Genomic DNA, 18,008 nt, shown 5'->3' with positions numbered 1-18,008 from the left:
CTCAGTGGTAGAGCATTGGCCTGGTGTGCAGGAGTCCTGGGTTTTATTCCCGGCCAGGGCACACAGGAGAAGTGCCCATCTGCTTCTCCACCCCTCCTCCTCCCCTTCTTCTCTGTCTCCATTGGAGCGAGGTTGGCTCAGGCGCTGAGGATGGCTCTATGGCCTCTGCCTCAGGCGCTAGAATGGCTCTGGTTGCAACAGAGCAACGCCCCAGATGGGCAGAGCATTGCCCCCTGGTGGGCATGCCGGGTGAATCCCAGTTGGGTGCATGCGGGAGTCTGTCTGACTGCCTCCCCGGTTCCAACTTCAGAAAAAAAAAAATACTGATGGCTAGCCCCACCTACAGGCACTCTGACCTAGTTGGTCTGGGGCGTGGCCTTGCCATCACTGTGGTTCTAACAGGTACCGGGGTTGCACTAACTGCACTAAACCCTACATCCCCCAGCCCCAGCCCAGAGGTCAATGTCAATGGACACCTCTGCTTTGTCGGAGTCTCCCTGTTAGCCACCTCTCCCGTGGCCAGAATTGGAATCTGGAAAAGAAAGATGAAACCTCATGCAGGAGTGGCCTGTGAGGACGGAGGCTGCAGACCGAGGATTGAAAGGGGCCCCAGGCGGGCACTGCGTTCACTCCTGGCAGCAGGAAGCCCGCTCATCACCCTCTGACTGCCGTTCCTCCTGCCTCCCTGGGGTGTGTAGGCAGGCCGCAAAGAGAGCTCTAAAGACTACTGGTGGCACCAGTTGCTGGCAAATTGATTCCTCCCAACTGTGGGGTGGGCAGAGGGAGCAGTGCCTACCAAATCTCTCACCCCCTTATTGCAAGGTCGGTGTGCTGCCGCTCAGAGGAAGTGAAGGGGTTGCTGAAACTCAGGTGGCTGCGGAAAACTGACATCGGGCGCCGGACGGGCATTTGCTTAACAAACTGGCTAATTTGAACCTGTCTCCCCCACCAAAGCTCTTCTGCAGGGAAGGAGCAAAAAAGAAAGTGCTATTTAACACACTTCCATTTCTGTGCCACACAGTCTCTTTGAGGTGGCAAGTTGGACCCTAACTGATTTCTTAGTCAAAAGGGGGGGAAAAAGACAAAAAAGAAAAACAAACAACTGCAAAGCCTTACCTCACTCATGATGCAATCAAACCTCTCCAGTTCTGCCGACTGCTGAGCTTTTATTTTTTCAGACTGGCCAAGTGACTTGCATAATTTGAGATCCTTTCTAGCACTGATCAGTCTGCTTTGGCCCAAGCAGTTTGCTGATTAATTATTAATCAGAATGAGTTTAGGATGAGTAATCAGCAAGAGTCAGGGCTAATTTGCAAATGTCCCCCAGGAAGGTTATTACTTAAAATACTTGGCAGAGAGGCTCCACATTAACCTTTGCAATTAGCCACAGGCCATTGTTACTGGTGAGGCAGACACAGATCTCGCCTCCAAACACACCAACCTTGGGTACCCACTGGGTGCCCTGCACCTGGGGCTCTGCAAGGTTCTGCAGGCAGTGGTAGGGGAGGGAAAAGGCACAGAAAAAAAAAAGACAACTACACAAGTAAGCAAGAAAATATCAGGGGTTGACATGTGCCTGGAGTAAAACATGATGCTATAATAAAGTGAGGGGTCACTCTGTTTTATTTTTATTTTTTAGTAAGACGGTGTGTTTCTTTTTTGTAATCAATTTTATGTTTCAATTACAGCTGATGTACAATACTAGATGAGTTTCAGATGTACGACCCAGCGATTAGACAGTATATAAGTTACTAAGTGATCATCCTGATAAATCTCCTGTCCACCTGACGTAGTTTTTAGAATATGACTGACTGACTGTACTCCCTGTGCTGTACTTTACACCCCTCTGGCTATTCTGTAACTATCAATTTGTACTTCTTAATCCTTTCACCTTTGCCAGCCAGCCCTGCCATCCCTTCCTATCTGGCAGCCGTCGGCATGTTCTCTGCATCTGAGTCCGCTTCTGTTCTGCTTGCTCCTTTATTGTTGTTGTTTCTTTTTAGATTCAATTGTTGACAGATAGTATCCATTGCCATTTTATTGTTCATATTTTTTATTTTTTTCTTCTTTTTCTTCAAGAAGGCCCTTTAGCATTTCATGTAATGCCGGTCTGGTGGTAATGAACCCTATAGCTTTTGCTTATTTGGGAAGCTGTTTATCTTTCCCTTGATTCTAAATGATAGCCTTGCTGGGCAGAGGGGTTACTTTAGATTGCATGGACAAGGAAGGCCTTTCGTAAGAGGGGAGGTTTAAATTGAACACTGCATTTCAAAAAAATTTTATTTGTTTGTTTAAAAAAAAAGAAATTGAAGGCAGACCATCTTAAGCCCCGGGAGCAGCTAGTGCAGGGGCCCGAGGAGGAAAACTGCTTAGCCCGTCTGAGGGCCAGGAGGAGGGTGAGGGCAGCCACAGTACAGAGAGTGGACCTGAGGGGGAAGGGAAAGGGAGGCAGGGAGGTGGGCAGTGACCCGACAGTATAGTCTTGCAGGATTTTATTCTAAGTGTGGTGGAAAGTCGTTGGCAAGCCTTAAATTGGAGAGGCACGAATTGATGTATGAACACCGGTCTGCCCAGCTGCTGTACTATATGGAGGATGGATTATAGAAGCCGTAGGAGCTGGGAGACAAGGCCACTGAGCAGCCAGAGACGCTGGTGACATCGAATGGGCAGAAGCAGCTTCCTTTTGGGAGTAGACAGGGTGAAGGGAAGGGGAGGAAGAGGTTAAGGGTTAGGAGGGGATGAGAAACAACCCAATGCCCGTCGATACACAAATGGATATAAAAAATGTGGCACAGGCCCTGGCCGGTTGGCTCAGCGGTGGAGCGTCGGCCTGGCGTGCGGGGGACCCGGGTTTGGTTCCTGGCCGGGGCACACAGGAGAAGCTCCCATCTGCTTCTCCGCCCCCACCCCCTCCTTCCTCTCTGTCTCTCTCTTCCCGTCCCGCAGCCAAGGCTTCATTGGAGCAAAGATGGCCAGGGCACTGGGGATGACTCCTTGGCCTCTGCCCCAGGTGCTAGTGGCTCTGGTTGCGGCAGAGCGACGCCCCGGATGGGCAGAGCATCGCCCCCTGGTGGGCAGAGCGTCGCCCCCTGGTGGGCAGAGCGTCGCCCCTGGTGGGCGTGCCGGGTGGATCCCGGTCGGGCGCATGTGGGAGTCTGTCTGACTGTCTCTCTCCGTTTCCAGCTTCAGAAAAATACAAAAAAAAAAAATGTGGCACATACGCACCAGGGAATACTATGCAGCCGTAAAAGGGAACTCGGACACCTGCTCCCACAGGGATGAGCCATGAACACATGCTGAGTGAAATAAACAAACACAGAGAACAAATACTGAACGATTCCACCTACATGAGGTACCCAGAGCAGTCAGATTTATAGAGACAGGAAAAATGGTGGGTACCAAAGGTGGGGAGAAGATGGAGTTATTCTTTAACGGGTACAGAGTTTCAGTTTGGGAAGGTGAAACGAGTTCTGGAGCTGGAGGGTGGTGACAGCTGTACCACAGTGTGAATGGGCTTAATGCTGTTGAATTGTACACTTCAAACGGGTACAGCGGTAACGTTTACATTATGAACATTTTACCGCAATTAAAAAAAAAAGTCTGCTTGGAAGATTTTGAGATTCCTGTTAATAGATATGGAGCCCCCAAAAAACCCATCGGGGATGGACATTTCAGTGAGAACCACTGGCATGCAGAGGATACTGAAAGACAGCCTGTGATCAGCCGGAGTCACCCGGGAAAGAAGGCAGACAGGAAGAGAAGAGGACGGTCCCCGGGGTATCGGCATGTAAAGGCTGCATAGGGGTCGAGCAGTGAGGAGACTGAGAAGGAACGGCCGCAGGTCTGTGGTTCAAGTTAGTCACGAGAAAGAAAGAGTCCAGGAAGCTTCGATGACCAGAGTCACGTATTGCCAAGAGGCCAGATCACATTCACATGAAGATGGAGAAGCCACACTGGATTTGGAACCTGGAGGTCACTGGCACTCTGAGCAAAGTCAGTGTTAATGGTCGGCAGGGCAGAACTGAGGAAGGGACCCGTCTCAGCAACTGGTGGGAGCTGAATGGGGCTAAATAATGGGGGAGTTTGGTGTGTGCTGTTTTGATTTTGATTTTAGATGGTAGCTATTAGGACGCGTCTTTTTTTTCCCCCTTAATTGAATATATTAGGATGACACTAGTTAACATAGTCATACGGGTTTCAGGTTACTGCTCCACAACACATCTCTGCACACTGCCCTGTGTGTGCACCCCCCCAAGTCTTTGTCCGTCACCATGTATCATCCCCATGCCCTCCTCTACCTCCCCTCCCCACCACTCCTGGCAGCACCACACTGTTGGAATGTGTCTTTATGCTGTTAACAATGTTCAAGAGAGAAGAAAAAAATTAATAAAAGAAAAAGAGATGAATTTAGTAGGAAAATCTTTGGGGATAATGACATCTGGAACATACAGAGGGGTGCTGACCTTTGGCAGGAGCCAGGACATCTTGTCTACCAAAACATGCAGTGTAGCCAAGATACTGGCTGAGCAGGCATTTCATCTGTTCCCTACATTTCCTGGCTCCCTTGTGACTATGCTGGACCATGTGACTACTTCTGGCCAATGAAACGTGAGCTGGAAGCCGTGTGTATCATCATATCTGGGCTGGGCTAGTGAAAAGCACAGGTTAGCTTCTCCACTCTATGCCCCTGTTATAGCTTTGGGGGCGGCCCTATATTCCTGATGGTGCACGTGTGATGGTGAAACCTCCTTGAGCCTGGACACCCGCCTGCATGACCATGTCAATCAGAATCACTTCCAAAGACCCATGACAGACATGTAGCATGAGCGAGAAAGCAAGTTTTGCTATGTGATATCATTGGATCTTAGGGTTAATGAGAGTTCAAAGAAGGAAGTGGCAAGAGATGAGACTGGGGTGGTGGGCAAGAGCTGAATCAAGAAGACCCTCTCCTGCCCGATCAGGGGCTGAAACTTTATAGTTTGTAGGCAATGAGAGATGATTGAAAGCTTCTGCCTGGGCTTAGCATGTCAGATCTGCATTTTAATTAAACCCTTCTGGTAGCAGTGGGGAGGACGAACTGGAGAGCCCAAGAAGCTGGAAGAGCAGTAAGGAGGCTACTACAACCCACAAAGAAGAGAAGGTGATGGGCTGAACTGGGGGAGCGGTGGTGGAGATGCAAAGATGTGCTAGGAGAGGTGCAGGAGAAGACTTCAGCAATTGACTGACTGTGGCTGGTGAGAGAGCTGGACTAAACAGAGATAAGTCCCAGATTTTTGGATAACTAGGTGTAGGAAGGTACCCTAAACCAAGAAAGGAAGCACATGGGCCATGTTAGGAGTTACTTATGAGTGAGGCTGGAACAGGTTGAGCTGGAGATATTGCTGAGACATCAAGGTGATGTCCACCAAGTAGTTGGCTGTACAGTTAGATCAGGGGTCCCCAAACTACAGCCCACGGGCCACATACGGCCCCTTGAGGCCATTTATCCGGCCCCCGCCACACTTCCGGAAGGGGCACCTCTTTCACTGGTGGTCAGTGAGAGGAGCATAGTTCTCATTGAAATACTGGTCAGTTTGTTGATTTAAATTTACTTGTTCTTTATTTTAAATATTGTATTTGTTCCTGTTTTGTTTTTTTACTTTAAAATAAGATATGTGCAGTGTGCATAGGGATTTGTTCATAGTTTTTTTTTATAGTCCAGCCCTCCAATGGTCTGAGGGACAGTGAAATGGCCCCCTGTGTAAAAAGTCTGGGGACCCCTGAGTTAGATGCTCAGTGGAGAGGCTGGGCTAAGGGAGGCAGATTTGAGAATGACAAATAGGAGGTACGGAGAGTCCCTGGATTACGAAATGAAATAGTTTCTGTAGGTTGGAAAATGTTTAAATATTCATATGCACAGGAAGGTAAAAATAAACACTATACTAAGACAAACATTTGTCTAAGTTGCATTTAATAGGTAAATATATCTGTTCCAACTGACATGCAAATTCAACTTAAGAACAAACCTACAGAACCTATCTTGTTTGTAACCCGGGGACTGCCTGAAATCAAGAAAGGAAGTAAATTACCAAGGGGGAAGGTGTGGAGTGGGCAAAGCAGTAAGGGAAGAGCAGACATCAAAGGCAACAGAGAAGGAATGGCCAGCGAGGTCCAAGAAGAATCAGAGCGAGTAGCATGAAGGCCAAGAGAAAGGAGAGTCCCAAAAAGAGAAAATGGCCAACAATGTAAAGAAACAAGGAAGTGCCCGGTAAGATGAGACTGTACTTGGCACTGGGAGTGGTAGCGTTTGGGGTGGCGGCAATTTTCTGAGGATGACTTTATGTGAACAGCCTTTAGGGGAAGGCTGAGAGTAGAAGACCTGGTGGAGCAGGTGAAGGACTGAAGGAGTAGACCACTCTCCCTAGAACTTGGATGAGAAATTCACAGAGATGCCGGAATTCGATTCTTCTATGAAGCTTCCCCATTTTGTTAAAACCGACCCCACCCACTAGCTTCCCCAATGGCGGAATCTGTTGAGTTCAACAGTGATCATCTTGCCATTTCATCAGATGGTCAGAGGCTCGTTTTCTACGCGAATGCCACTTCCTTGGCGAGCCTGCAGGTGTCACATACCAGCCACTGGGATGAGAAGAAGCTGGGATCATCAGAAATATAGGCTGGGCTGGAACCAAGGACCTTATGTCAGTCTATGGAAACCAGAAGGGGTTGTAGGAGCAAGAGGCAGGCAAAAACCAGTGTGAAACATGGGATAGGCGAAGTCCAGAGTGAGTGGGATAAACGTTAAACGTTCAGGGCCAGGAGTGAAAACAAAGACCAGGATTGGGGCCTTGAACATTCAGAATCAATGACATCACCCAGGAAGGCAGGCCTTGCCAGAATGCGGGGCCTCTGGAGGGGCCCAGGACAGCTCCTTCCATCTGTCTCAGCGGTACCATCAGGCATCTGCCAGCTCCTCGAGAGAAGTGAGGAGAACACTGTGTTGCCCGCTGTCCTTCATGGTCCTGGCATGGGCCCCTGCGCTGATGACACGCTTAGTACAAACCTTTGCACACAGTCAGACCCACGGGGGCAGGCCAGCTGCCCGGCCTCAGCTTTCCACGTGTAGTACTTTGCCAAAACACAAGCTCTTAGCAGAGCTGCTGTGCAGACGGATGGACTGCAGACAACTGGGCTCACTTCCTACTCATTCCAGCCGTGGCTTTTGTTTGCTTTCTGAGAGCAAGTTCTCACCGGTGGGAACAAGGAAGTCACGCTGATACTCTAAAGAGTGTGCGGGAGCCCTCGTCCTGGCTCTCCAGACATGTTTGTACCAGCAGCATGCGAGGGCACTAATCCTTTCCCACCATTCGGCTGCAGAGCTTGTAATGCTATTTCCAACTCTGTGAGATAGGGGAGATGAGATTTTAAAGGGTTCGTTATTTATGGCCTGGCTCCTGATGGCTACAACAGATGCAATTTCATGGGCTCCATCAGAAGAGAATAGCTTCTTGGGGTGACTTAAAGCACTGGGATGTGGCGGGAAGAGAGGGAAGCAGGGGCCTCAGGGAGCCCCGGGAAAGGCAGGAGGCTCTGAGTCTTGCCCGGAACAGATCCCTCCTCTTCCCAGTTCAAGGTGCCGCTGGGGTCAGCAGCCTCAGTCATGCACCATCTCAGCGGCTTCCCGAGTTCTCTCTTGCAGCCTGAGTCCTTGACCCTGCTTTGCTCTTGACACTCCGACAGGATGAAATACAGAGGACAGGCTTTCAGCCGATGCGACTTCCATGTATGAAGTTCAAGGGCAAAGGGGGCGCTGTAGTGATAGGGCTTTTGCACGAGCGATTCCCTGTGCCTGAAACGCTGATCCCCAAATGCCTCCCACGGCAGCTCCTTCTCCACAGGCAGATCTCAGCCTCAACCCTACACCTTCAGAGAAGCTCCCCATGACCCCTTCATCTTAACAGGGTCCTTACTGTTATTAATCCTCACCCTGTTCATTTTCCTCATCACACTCATCACAAGTGTATTTTACGTTTATTTTGTGGTTGTTTTTTCAATGTCAGTCCCCCCCCCTTAATAAACCAGAAGTCCCACAAAAGCAGAGGCTTTATCTCCCTCCTCTGCCATTGTATTCCCAGGGCCAAGCCCAATGTCAGACATTAGAAGAGCCCTATGTGGTTTGATTGAGTTATAATGGGAAAGTGTTGGAAAGATGCAGATACGAAGGCTGACTGTCAGGGCGGAGGCACTGCTGAGTAAAGACAATGCTGGCGCTGATCCTGAAGATGACTTCTCAAAGCCCTGCCAGAGCATCTACCTGAACACCAAACTTTTCAGGAATAGCTGCTGATTTCCCTGACCACCTCTACCAGTCTTATCTCAGAGACTGAGTAGACCAGTAATCAAGGGAACTTGGTCCCTGTATTTAAGCTCATCTCCTTCCCCGCTGTGACCCTGACTTCCCTCTCTGTGCCCATGTGGTGCTGGGGAGGCCAGTGAGTGTCACCATCCCCCACTCAACCCCAGTCCTGCTCCTTCCTCTGTGTTCCTCTGCTTGATAAAGAAAAAATCCCACCAGAGTCATCCACCTTGAAACCTGGAAATCATCCCAGATTCCTCCTCTGCCTCGGCTCCTCCTTCCCAAGGAACCCCTCAAAGCAGCCACTTCTGCTCACGGTAGTTCTCTGACGCCACCCCCTCCTGTCCATCCTTTCACAGCCGCCATAAATAACTCAAAGCCGGATTATCTCTTGCCTGAGCAGTCACATACAAGTTTTACCGCTGGTTTCTCAGTCTTCTAGTTTTGGACTCGATTAAAATTCAGAGGGACCATGTGACTTCTCCGCTTACCCTTCAAAAGCTTTCCGCACTCTATGGAATCCTCTCCCTGTTCACGAACGTGGGAACCAGGTTCTGCATGACCCATGCTCTTCCTGTGCTCATTTCCGGCCTCACATCCTGCCATTGCTCTCTTGCACCCCAAAACACACCTGCAGTGCCCCAAACACACGGAGGCTCTTTCCTGCTCCATGCTGGTGGCAAGCTCTTACCCCCTAGTTCAACTCACAAGTCACCCCATCTAGGACTTGTTTATCTCAGTCCTCCCCTCCATCATGATAGGCAGACTGACAACTTTTTTCATAGGACATCCTTTGCTTTTCTCTCCTAGTGACCCAGTTTTCCTTTGGTGAACCAACCTTCCTCCACTCCCAAGCATGAGGCTTGGCTGGGGCAGAAAGCCGCCATGTGGGCTGGGCTGGCCAATGATAACACCTTTTGGCTATATTGACAGCGAGGCCTGGGCTCAAGATTCAATCTAGTTCAATCAAAGTTTCTCTGGGGGCTTTCATGGGAACAATTAGGAAAGTTACAGTCCCTTCAGGGATTGCTAAACCAGTAGGATGGCGGTCACCTTTGCTACCACATTGGGGAAAACTAGCCTTAAAATAAAGCCAACACACAGGAGAGCAAAGCCTTGGGAGGGAGAGAAGCAGATTCAGATGACATTATCTGTACACCTTGATCCAGCAGTTCCTGAAAGCAACCCCTAGACTTTTCATTAGAGAAGCCAACACATTCCCCTTTTAGCTTAGGTTAGCTGGAGGTGAGTTTCTACTTCTTGAACCACAAGAATCCTAGCTACTAACACTTCTCTTTTCAGTCCCTACGGGAACTTCTTAATACCTCTTAGAAAAGCATGTTAACACGTGATATTGTAAAGCATTTAATCACATGCTGCCTGTTCACCCAGGTTGTGAGTGCCACGGTCCAGCACAGGGCACAGATGTTACATAAACATTTGTGGAGTGAATAAATAACTCCTTGGGAATGGGACTGTGCCTTTGTCTCCTCGGCGCCTAGGAGAGCCTCATTCACAGAAGTCTCTCGATAAATGATTACTGAAAATAAATAGGGGGAAAGTAACAGAAAACATAAATGATCTAAGCCAATGGTTTGATAAAGTATATGTAAATGAAGAAATAAGTGAATAGTTATTATTAACAAATCCCCACTGGCGTGCTGTTCTCGTTCTAATTATATCCGAACCTAATGGCTCCTGAATGAAATATCTAGTTAAAAGTCATGAGATCACATGGCCCTAGTCGGCTCCAAATCCATGTGTACAATGCTAAATAATTAAAATGAAGTCTTTCAAGAGGAAAAAGAGTGTTGCTTGCAAAATTTCCAACTTGAGTGTCTGTAAAGCAGGGAAGAGTTGTCGCGCCCCCACCTAGAAAAACAAAAACAGGCGAATGAAGGGGAACAACGTGGAGACATCCCACAAAGCTGGGTCCGGAGAGTAGGATGAGCTGCTTTTGGGGAAATTCTCTTTCCAGAAGCAGCGGAGTCTATCGGGCGGTGCCTGTGGGCAAGGCCAGGGAAATCCAGACAGCAGAGCGGGCTTTCCTTTGCTCGTCTCCAGGTGGAGGGGGCGGCCTGGGCGCAGAGGTAGTTGGCAGAGCCTCGGTGGTGGCGATGAGGGGGAGGAGCATGGTGGACAGTATTTTCCCATGAGAATCCTGGGGACTACTGCCAGGTCCTGTGTCTCAGGGATCAGGGGAGTTCCCATTTTGGCCAAGAGGACCAGCCAGCAGCCCTAGAATGATGCCCTCCCTGGTCCATCACCTCTCATATCAAGTGGTACCCACCCTTCAAGGCTAGTTTAAACACTTGATAGAGGCAAGTTTGTCACATAAAGGTCTGTGGGGGGTTGGCTTGGGGGAGTGGGGACATAGAGAAGGGGCAGATGGATCACAAATGATCAGAATGAAACAAAGAATAAAAATCGAAGTGAAGGGGGCAAGGAGGGGAGGCTGGACATCACTGACAGAGACTGACTCCCAGAGGTGACAACCAACGAGCTGGGTGTGGTTCTAGGGTCAGCACAGCCATCCCACATGTGGGAAGGAGCTGTGAACTCCCTCCGCCATACCCACCCCCACTGACACTCAAAAGCACTTCCACTGGCCCCCAGGACAAGGGGACTTCTGGGCACAGGTCTGTCTTGGCCTGCCCTCCCTGCTAGAGGGAAAACTGCCACTGGAGGGATAAGGAGAGAAACAGAAAGAGAAGGGAGAAGAGAGGAAGGAGCAACTGAACTCTGCAGCCTCCTTAACCAGAGCAGCACGAGGGCCCAGGCAGATGTGCTCCCCTCTGTCTTGGGTAGTTATGTTCCTGAACATCCCTCCATACTCTCGGCCCCTCCTCCCCCAGTGAGTGGGCCCCGAGGGGCAGGAGCTGTGCCCGACTCCCGGTGGGGATCTATCTCCCCGGCTCAGAGACCTGCCTAGAGCAGCCAGTGCTGGCTGAATGAGTTGAATTCTCTTCTGTTCTTCTAACAAAGCAGCTACGAGGTCACTCTGGGGCTGGGGCCAGGCAGAGCAGAGGGAATGCTGCCCGCAGTGTGCACATAAAGTGCAGCTCTGGGCAGCCACTGCCAACAGTCACTGCCCCTCTGACCCCTGCACGGGCATCGTCTGGTCTGACCCAGGGGCTCTCTGCCAGTCCACCTCACCTGCATGTACAAGCGATTCCTCTGGGGGCTGAACCAGAGTGACAGGCTGTCCCTCTCCGCCTGGGGTGAGGCCACGGGGCTGGCAGGCTAGGAAAGTGGCCTCTGTGGAAGCACCAAGAATGGGGCCAATGAAGCTCCGAGTAGCTAGAGATGCCTCACCTTACCTTACCTTTTCCTCTTAAAGAGAGAGCCTCTGACTCTGGCCCCCACCCCAGAGCATTATACTGACCATGAACCAGGTCGCAGTATACATAACCCTTTCAACGTGTTTTGCAAGCTAGAATGATGAGCTCATATTTCAGATGTGGAAACTGAGGCTCAGAGAGCGAGTAACTAACCACCTCCAGATCACATAACTATTAGGAGGTGAATCTGAGTTCTGAGCCCAAGTCCATCTGACTCCCAAGCTGGCTGTCTCTCCCCAGTCAGGTACCAAGATGCAGGCTCCAGGCCCAAACCTAGAGGGACGACACGGACCACTCCCTATTCTGGAAGAGGATGTCTGGTTTTCTCTCTTTCCTTGTAGCCCAGAGGAAGAGTCTGGAGAGACTCAAATGGAGAGTGCTGAGCTTGTGGCAGAGGAAGGGGTGGGGAGAGACTGTCATTTACCGATCTCCCCAGTGGAGAGGCTGGGTCTGTAACAGGCAATCACTTCTACTCATCACCATAACACGATCCTGATACCCTCCAGGGAACTCTAGGTTCCAGGGACCCAGAACCCTGGGTTTGAAGGGGTCTCTGCATCTCTCAGTCCCAACCCTCTGAAAAGTCCAGAGGCCTCATGAGGAATGAGGTAGAGTATTTTCCTAGAATTTGAGGGGGGGGGATGGGGCTCCACCCGGGAAGGGTCAGTGAGCAAAAATCTGGCCCCTGAACTGAGTTCAGTGAACCAGAGATAGGAGTGCGTGTGTGCAGGGGGTTGACTTGCTGATGAGTGCAGGGCAGGGACTTGGAGGGCTGCGTGTCAGGGCTGACTCGTCTCTGTGTGTACATGTTTAGTGAGGGAATAATACCAAATATACTGTCGGGATTGTAACTCTCCGTCAATTCAAACCCAGCTTTTGCTCATGGACAATCACCAAAAAACAAACAAACAAAACAATTAATTTAAGGGAGCGTAAGTCCAAAATACTTGAGAATCTCTCAACATGTCAGTTACAGGGTTCAGTGCTCACTCTAAGCAGCCTTTTCCTAAACAAAATATGCATTGCCGAGTTCCCGGAGGCCTGTCCTGGACCCCCAAACAGGAAGTAGATGTCCACTGACTGATGTGTCTACCTCAGGTGGCCCTACAATTACGGACACACAGTGCTACTTAGGTATGCTCCTCCAACCACACTATGTCTCTCACGATGTCCGCACAAGCCCGCCAGTGGGTTAGATTCTGCCATGCCTTTGGCTTTGAATTGTCCTTTGTTTTATGAAATAATGTTCTGAGGATTTGGCAGGCTTTTCCCTAATATCCTTACTTGAAAAATATAAAAACTTACCAACCCTATGTTTCCCCAACCATTTGGAAATTTTGCTGGTCCGTGAAATTCAAAGAACCGGAACCCTAATTAAAACTCTCCTGTTGTCATCCCAGGTGGGGGAGGAGAGGCATGTGGACACTGAGTCAGGACACTGCGTGCCGCCACCGCCCGCTCCTCCGAATCGGTGGGGTCCTCCTATTCCGTGAGGGAGGTAGTGGTTGGTGTTTGTTTGTTTTTTTCCTTTCATCTCAAAGATGTCCGTCTTCTCAGTATCGGAGTTGCTCAAATTCATCTTTTCTAACAGGATCTGCCGTCTTCCTGTGCATTGGGGCAGAAACTCAAGAGCACATCCTAAAATCTTAGCGGAAGCTGGTGACAGCAAGCGCACTCATAAACCAGCAGTGTTGCCCCGTCACAGGAATCCAGGGATCCATAAAGGAACAGGTGGGGGGGGGAGGACACGGGTTCTTCGCACATACGTCCTGCGCCTCCCCGTTTGTTTATCCGTCACTGCTATGCAAGGATAAATCAGAACAAGAAGCGCATCCTGCCTGGCAGTGGGGATACCAACCCTGTAAATAATTACGATTTAATCTTATAGCAGAGAGTTCTGAATGACTCCCCTAACGATTTCCTCTGCTTAATTCCTTCCCCACTGAGTGACTTAATAGGAAAAGGAACATTCTTTCAGATTTGTTTCACTCCAGAAGTTTGGACAACCTGTCGAGCCACACCTGGGGAGCAGAGAGGTGGGAGATGTCCGGCCCATGGATAAACAAGGGAGTTGAGGAGGCCTTCAGACTGGAAGGGAGGGGACAGGCGGGGATGTTTATCTCTGCATCTGTTTGCAGAAGTGAAAACTTGGAAACAACCTCACAAGAGATCTGATGTGTCAAGTTCACACAAATCTGATGAGGGAATGCCACAGAGCCAGGGCAATCCTTCAGTGTTGTCGTGGCTAAGAAGATAGGCTTTCAAGGGCCGGCTAACCTGGGGTTGCATCCCAACTCCACCTTCCTGGCTGTGTGACTTCAAGCATGTCGCACGCCCTCTCTGGGCCTCATTTTTGTTTCCCATCAGTAAAAGGAAGAAAATTATGCTACCCACTTCCTAGAATTTTTATAAAGATGAAATAAAATTATAGCTGTAAGAGCTTAGAACCAGCCCGCCACATGTTGAGAGTAAATGCTCAACATATGATACTATTATCACGCCTACCTGTATTTTGGAAGCATCTGTAATGATATCAAAGGATTTTCATGATCTAATGCTAGGTTAAAAATACAAAACTACAGGTATATTAAGATCCTAATTTTGTAATATTAAAATATATTTAAGTAGCCAGCTAGCTTGATCTAGGCAAAACAAGAAGCTGAAGGAGAATACATCAAAATTTTAATATGTGCCCTTCATTTCTCTATAACTTCTTTTATTTTTCTTGTTTTCTATAAGGAGCATATATGTATTACATCTATAATCAGAAAAACAGATTTTTTACAAAAAGAGGCAGGGAAACAGAGGGTCTTTAGACGGGGCAGGTCACTGTGGTTCCAGCTCAGTGAAGGGTCATCTGGACTTTTAACCCAACTCCTAGATCCTAAGGTCCAGCATGGCCCCTAGACTAGAACATCATCCTCCACACAGCAACCTCACTGTTCGGCTCATGCCTGCTTCTCTTCATACCCCACCCAGTGTAGTACATGACCTGGCTGAGTTCACGGACAAGCATTTGACACCATAGTCTTCCACTGCACCGCTCGCCTTTCATGGCACTGGGAAGTTCTCTGGGCTACGCTGGTCCCCAAACTTCAGGGTCCCCATTTTGGGAGGAGTCCATTTCCACTTTATCCCATTCAAATAGTCATACTTGGCTCCTACCATGGGCTCATCTTATTTTCTTCCCCCTCAAAGGATCATGTCTTAATCAACTTGTGTTTCTATTACAGCACATAAACCTGGGATAGAAGAGGTATTCAATTAATGTGCCTCCTGGTTTCCTCTTCTCCCTCCCACCCTCCCCCTCACCCCTTCCTCCTCAGTCCCACTGATCACTGTACTCGGTGATTACCGACTTCCCACCTCCCTAACAGTCATCGTGACGTGTCCTATGCCCTCTGTGGGCACCACACCCTGCCTTCCCAACACTGTGCAGCTATGAAGGCTGCAAAGACGCCAATCTTATCTGAAGCACATCTGGACACATCCTTCTGTTGGCTTCTGATGTGCTGACACAGCCCCCCCCCCAATGCCCTGATACCACAGCCACAAGAACAAGACGAGAGAGTACTTGAAGTGCCACACCATCACCCCATCACCCCAAGGCTTGTCACCAAAACCGGAAGCTGGGCACTTCCTGAGGCCAGCCTCAGATTGGACATACCCCGTGGGTCCAAATCTAGAAGACTACAAGCAGCTAAGGCCAGGAAGTCTCCAGCACCCATCTTCTCCGGGCTCGTCAGCATCGAGAGTCCCCACAGCTGGTGGACTGCACCCCTGCAAAGCCATGCTTCTCAGTGAAACCGGAGTGACCGGGAGCAGGTCGGGCCTTCCCTTCAGAGACCCAGACGGAAAGTCTTTCCAGCCTCAGGGCCCCAGGAGTGGGAAAAGCAATCGTCACTTACAGTTCTATTCCGTGTTCGAAGCTATGAACACATCTTCCAGAAATGGAGCTATATTTCAAAGTCATTTCACTGAGACCCTCTCCCACGTCCTGAGACCAGAACATTTCTAGTCTAAATGCAAGTTACTCTACCAAAACCCATCAAGAAATTCTTCAGCAAAGACATGCTTCAAATCAGATAGCAAAATCACTGTAAAAATTTACCCAGGCTCTAAAAATATGCAGGGATGCCTCACTGTAATGAAAGGAAAACTCTCCAACAGTAGCTGGTGTGGGAAGTGGCAAAGGGACCTTAGGCTGCAGGTCCCAGGGCTAAGGAGACTGCGCCCAGAAAGGCACAGTGGCAGGGGGCAGGGGTGGGGATGGAGCTTACCAGAGGGAGGAGCCTTCGGTCCCCGTGACTTCCAGAAAGTCATAACCATCCTCCAGCTGGAAGTCAATGAAGACCAGAGCAATGGTGTCCCCCAGCTCGGCCAGGATAGTCCACGTGCAGTCGGCATTGTTGTGGTACTCCGAGGGGAAGTGCGGGCTGGAGATGATGCCGCTCTGGCCACGCAGGGTCCCGCCACAGGCGTCGTCCGCTGTGGGCAAGAGACAAGAGGCTCACGTGACTTGGTCCTGTTGGCAGGCCCTGGGATTCAGTGTGTACTTCGCCCACAAGAAGGTGAGAGAGTCCTGAAACCCAGTGCACCGACAGGATGGGCCTAGATCCCCGTCTGAACTGGCCTAACAATAATGATACCAACCCTTCATGGCCCCATACCATGTGCCAGGCCCTGTCCTGAGAATTTTACTGAACAGATGAAGGAACCAAAGCTCAGAGAGGTTAAGTAACCTGTCTGTGGTCACACAGAGAATTAGCTGGGATTCGAACTCTGCCCTTCAGAGCACATGCATAACTGCCACCCCACACTGCTACATGATGACTGGGAAGGACGGCAAAGCCAGCTGTCACATTTCTTTCCGCAGTCACACCTGTGGTGAACGGGCGGGGCGGCTCCTCCCCCCAGATCTTAGTAAACCTCAGACTAATGTGACAAAACAAAAACCCCACTCCATTCCCTGGGGCACAAGTCAAAGGGTTGTCCCAAGCTCATCACAGCCTGGCTGGACCTCTGCGACCTTTCCTCTTGTCCCTTGTGCCCAGGCCAGCTCTGTTTCAACGCTGCACATATTCAGGCCCTTTGCTCACACGGCTCCCTCTGCCGAGGACGTCCTTTGTCTAGGACCACTCCTCTTACACTTTGGGACCCAACCTCGATGCCACCTCTTTGCAAAGCCTCATTTCCCCAAGCTAGTAGAAATCACTCTCTCCTCTGGGCTCCCTTGGCAATGTATCTGACTTTCAGACACGGCACCTCGCACTGTTTGGATGGCCTGTTGTTTTCCACTTGAGGTTCTGAGCCCTGCTAGGAGTCCCCAAGGGTGGGGACCGTGTTTCACTCATCCCTGCAGCATAAGCTGGCACTGCTCCCAGCTGAGACTTGATGTTCAGAAAAAGTGATCCGAGGAACATGTTCTCACATATAATAGTTAACAGCACTAGCTTTTGAATTATTGCAGACCTCAGTTTGAACCTTTCCCCCTGCTGCTTACCAGCTGGGCCACCTGCCCTCCGGGAGCCTGCAGGAAAGTGAATGTAATACACGTAGTATATGCTACGTTAGTGACACGGATGCAAGGAAAGGAAAAATGCAGTATCGGGGTTCAGATGTATATCAGAGGCAGCAGAGAAGCACTATCCTACCTTCTCTATGTATTTCATATGAAGACTTACTAATGATAAAGTATTATCTCTATTTTACAGGCAAGGGAACCAAGGCATCAAGAGATTTGATTATTTTCCAAAGTGCAAATTATTTGACACACAGCCCATAGTGATGAAAGGAACTGGAATTCTAAGCCTGAGTCTGATTCCAGGGCCTATGCTCTTAACCAATATAACTCTTCTGTCCAGGAATACAATTCACACTTTGAGGACAAAGGTAAAGCAACCATTACTTTGCTGGGGTAAGTTAATTTGGGAAAGTTTAAGAGAGGAGGTGCTATTAGAGTTGGGTTTTGAAGGATGAATAGGAGTTCACTAGCTAGAGAAGAAAGGTACTTAAGAGATACGGGAACTAAATATCATAAGCACAGAAGCATGAAAGCACAGAGCATGTCTAAGTAGCTCTAGAAGGCTTATCACAGAGAGGGATGATGGGCCATGGTACCGAAAGTGAAGAAGGAGTAACATGACAGAGAACACAGAACCAAAAGGATTTGGGAGCAGAGGACTGCAGTGGAAAGAAGATGGATTTTAAGGTCAAGAGATCTATATCTGAATTCAGGCTCCACAATTTCCCAGCCATGTGACTCTGGGCAATTTATTTCTCTAAGAGTCATGTTGCTTTCTCTACACAATGGTTTGTTGTGATAACACAAT

The 18,008-nt window shown here is 49.4% G+C and overlaps 1 protein-coding gene across 2 annotated transcripts in view; it reads right to left on the bottom strand.

The window, feature by feature from the left end:
• Positions 1 to 18,008, bottom strand: part of CSMD2 (CUB and Sushi multiple domains 2) — a 606,087-nt gene that overhangs the window by 373,900 nt on the left and 214,179 nt on the right. For both annotated transcript variants that reach the window (XM_066269721.1, XM_066269723.1), the window contains exon 5: positions 15,957 to 16,164. In XM_066269721.1, coding sequence (XP_066125818.1) covers positions 15,957 to 16,164 — 208 coding nt within the window. The remainder of the gene's footprint in view (positions 1 to 15,956; positions 16,165 to 18,008) is intronic.

This window comes from Saccopteryx bilineata, chromosome 3 (genome assembly GCF_036850765.1).
Source record: "Saccopteryx bilineata isolate mSacBil1 chromosome 3, mSacBil1_pri_phased_curated, whole genome shotgun sequence".
Taxonomy (NCBI): domain Eukaryota; kingdom Metazoa; phylum Chordata; class Mammalia; order Chiroptera; family Emballonuridae; genus Saccopteryx; species Saccopteryx bilineata.
Note: the sequence above shows the minus strand (reverse complement) of the source record. Positions and strands in the feature narration are given on the sequence as shown.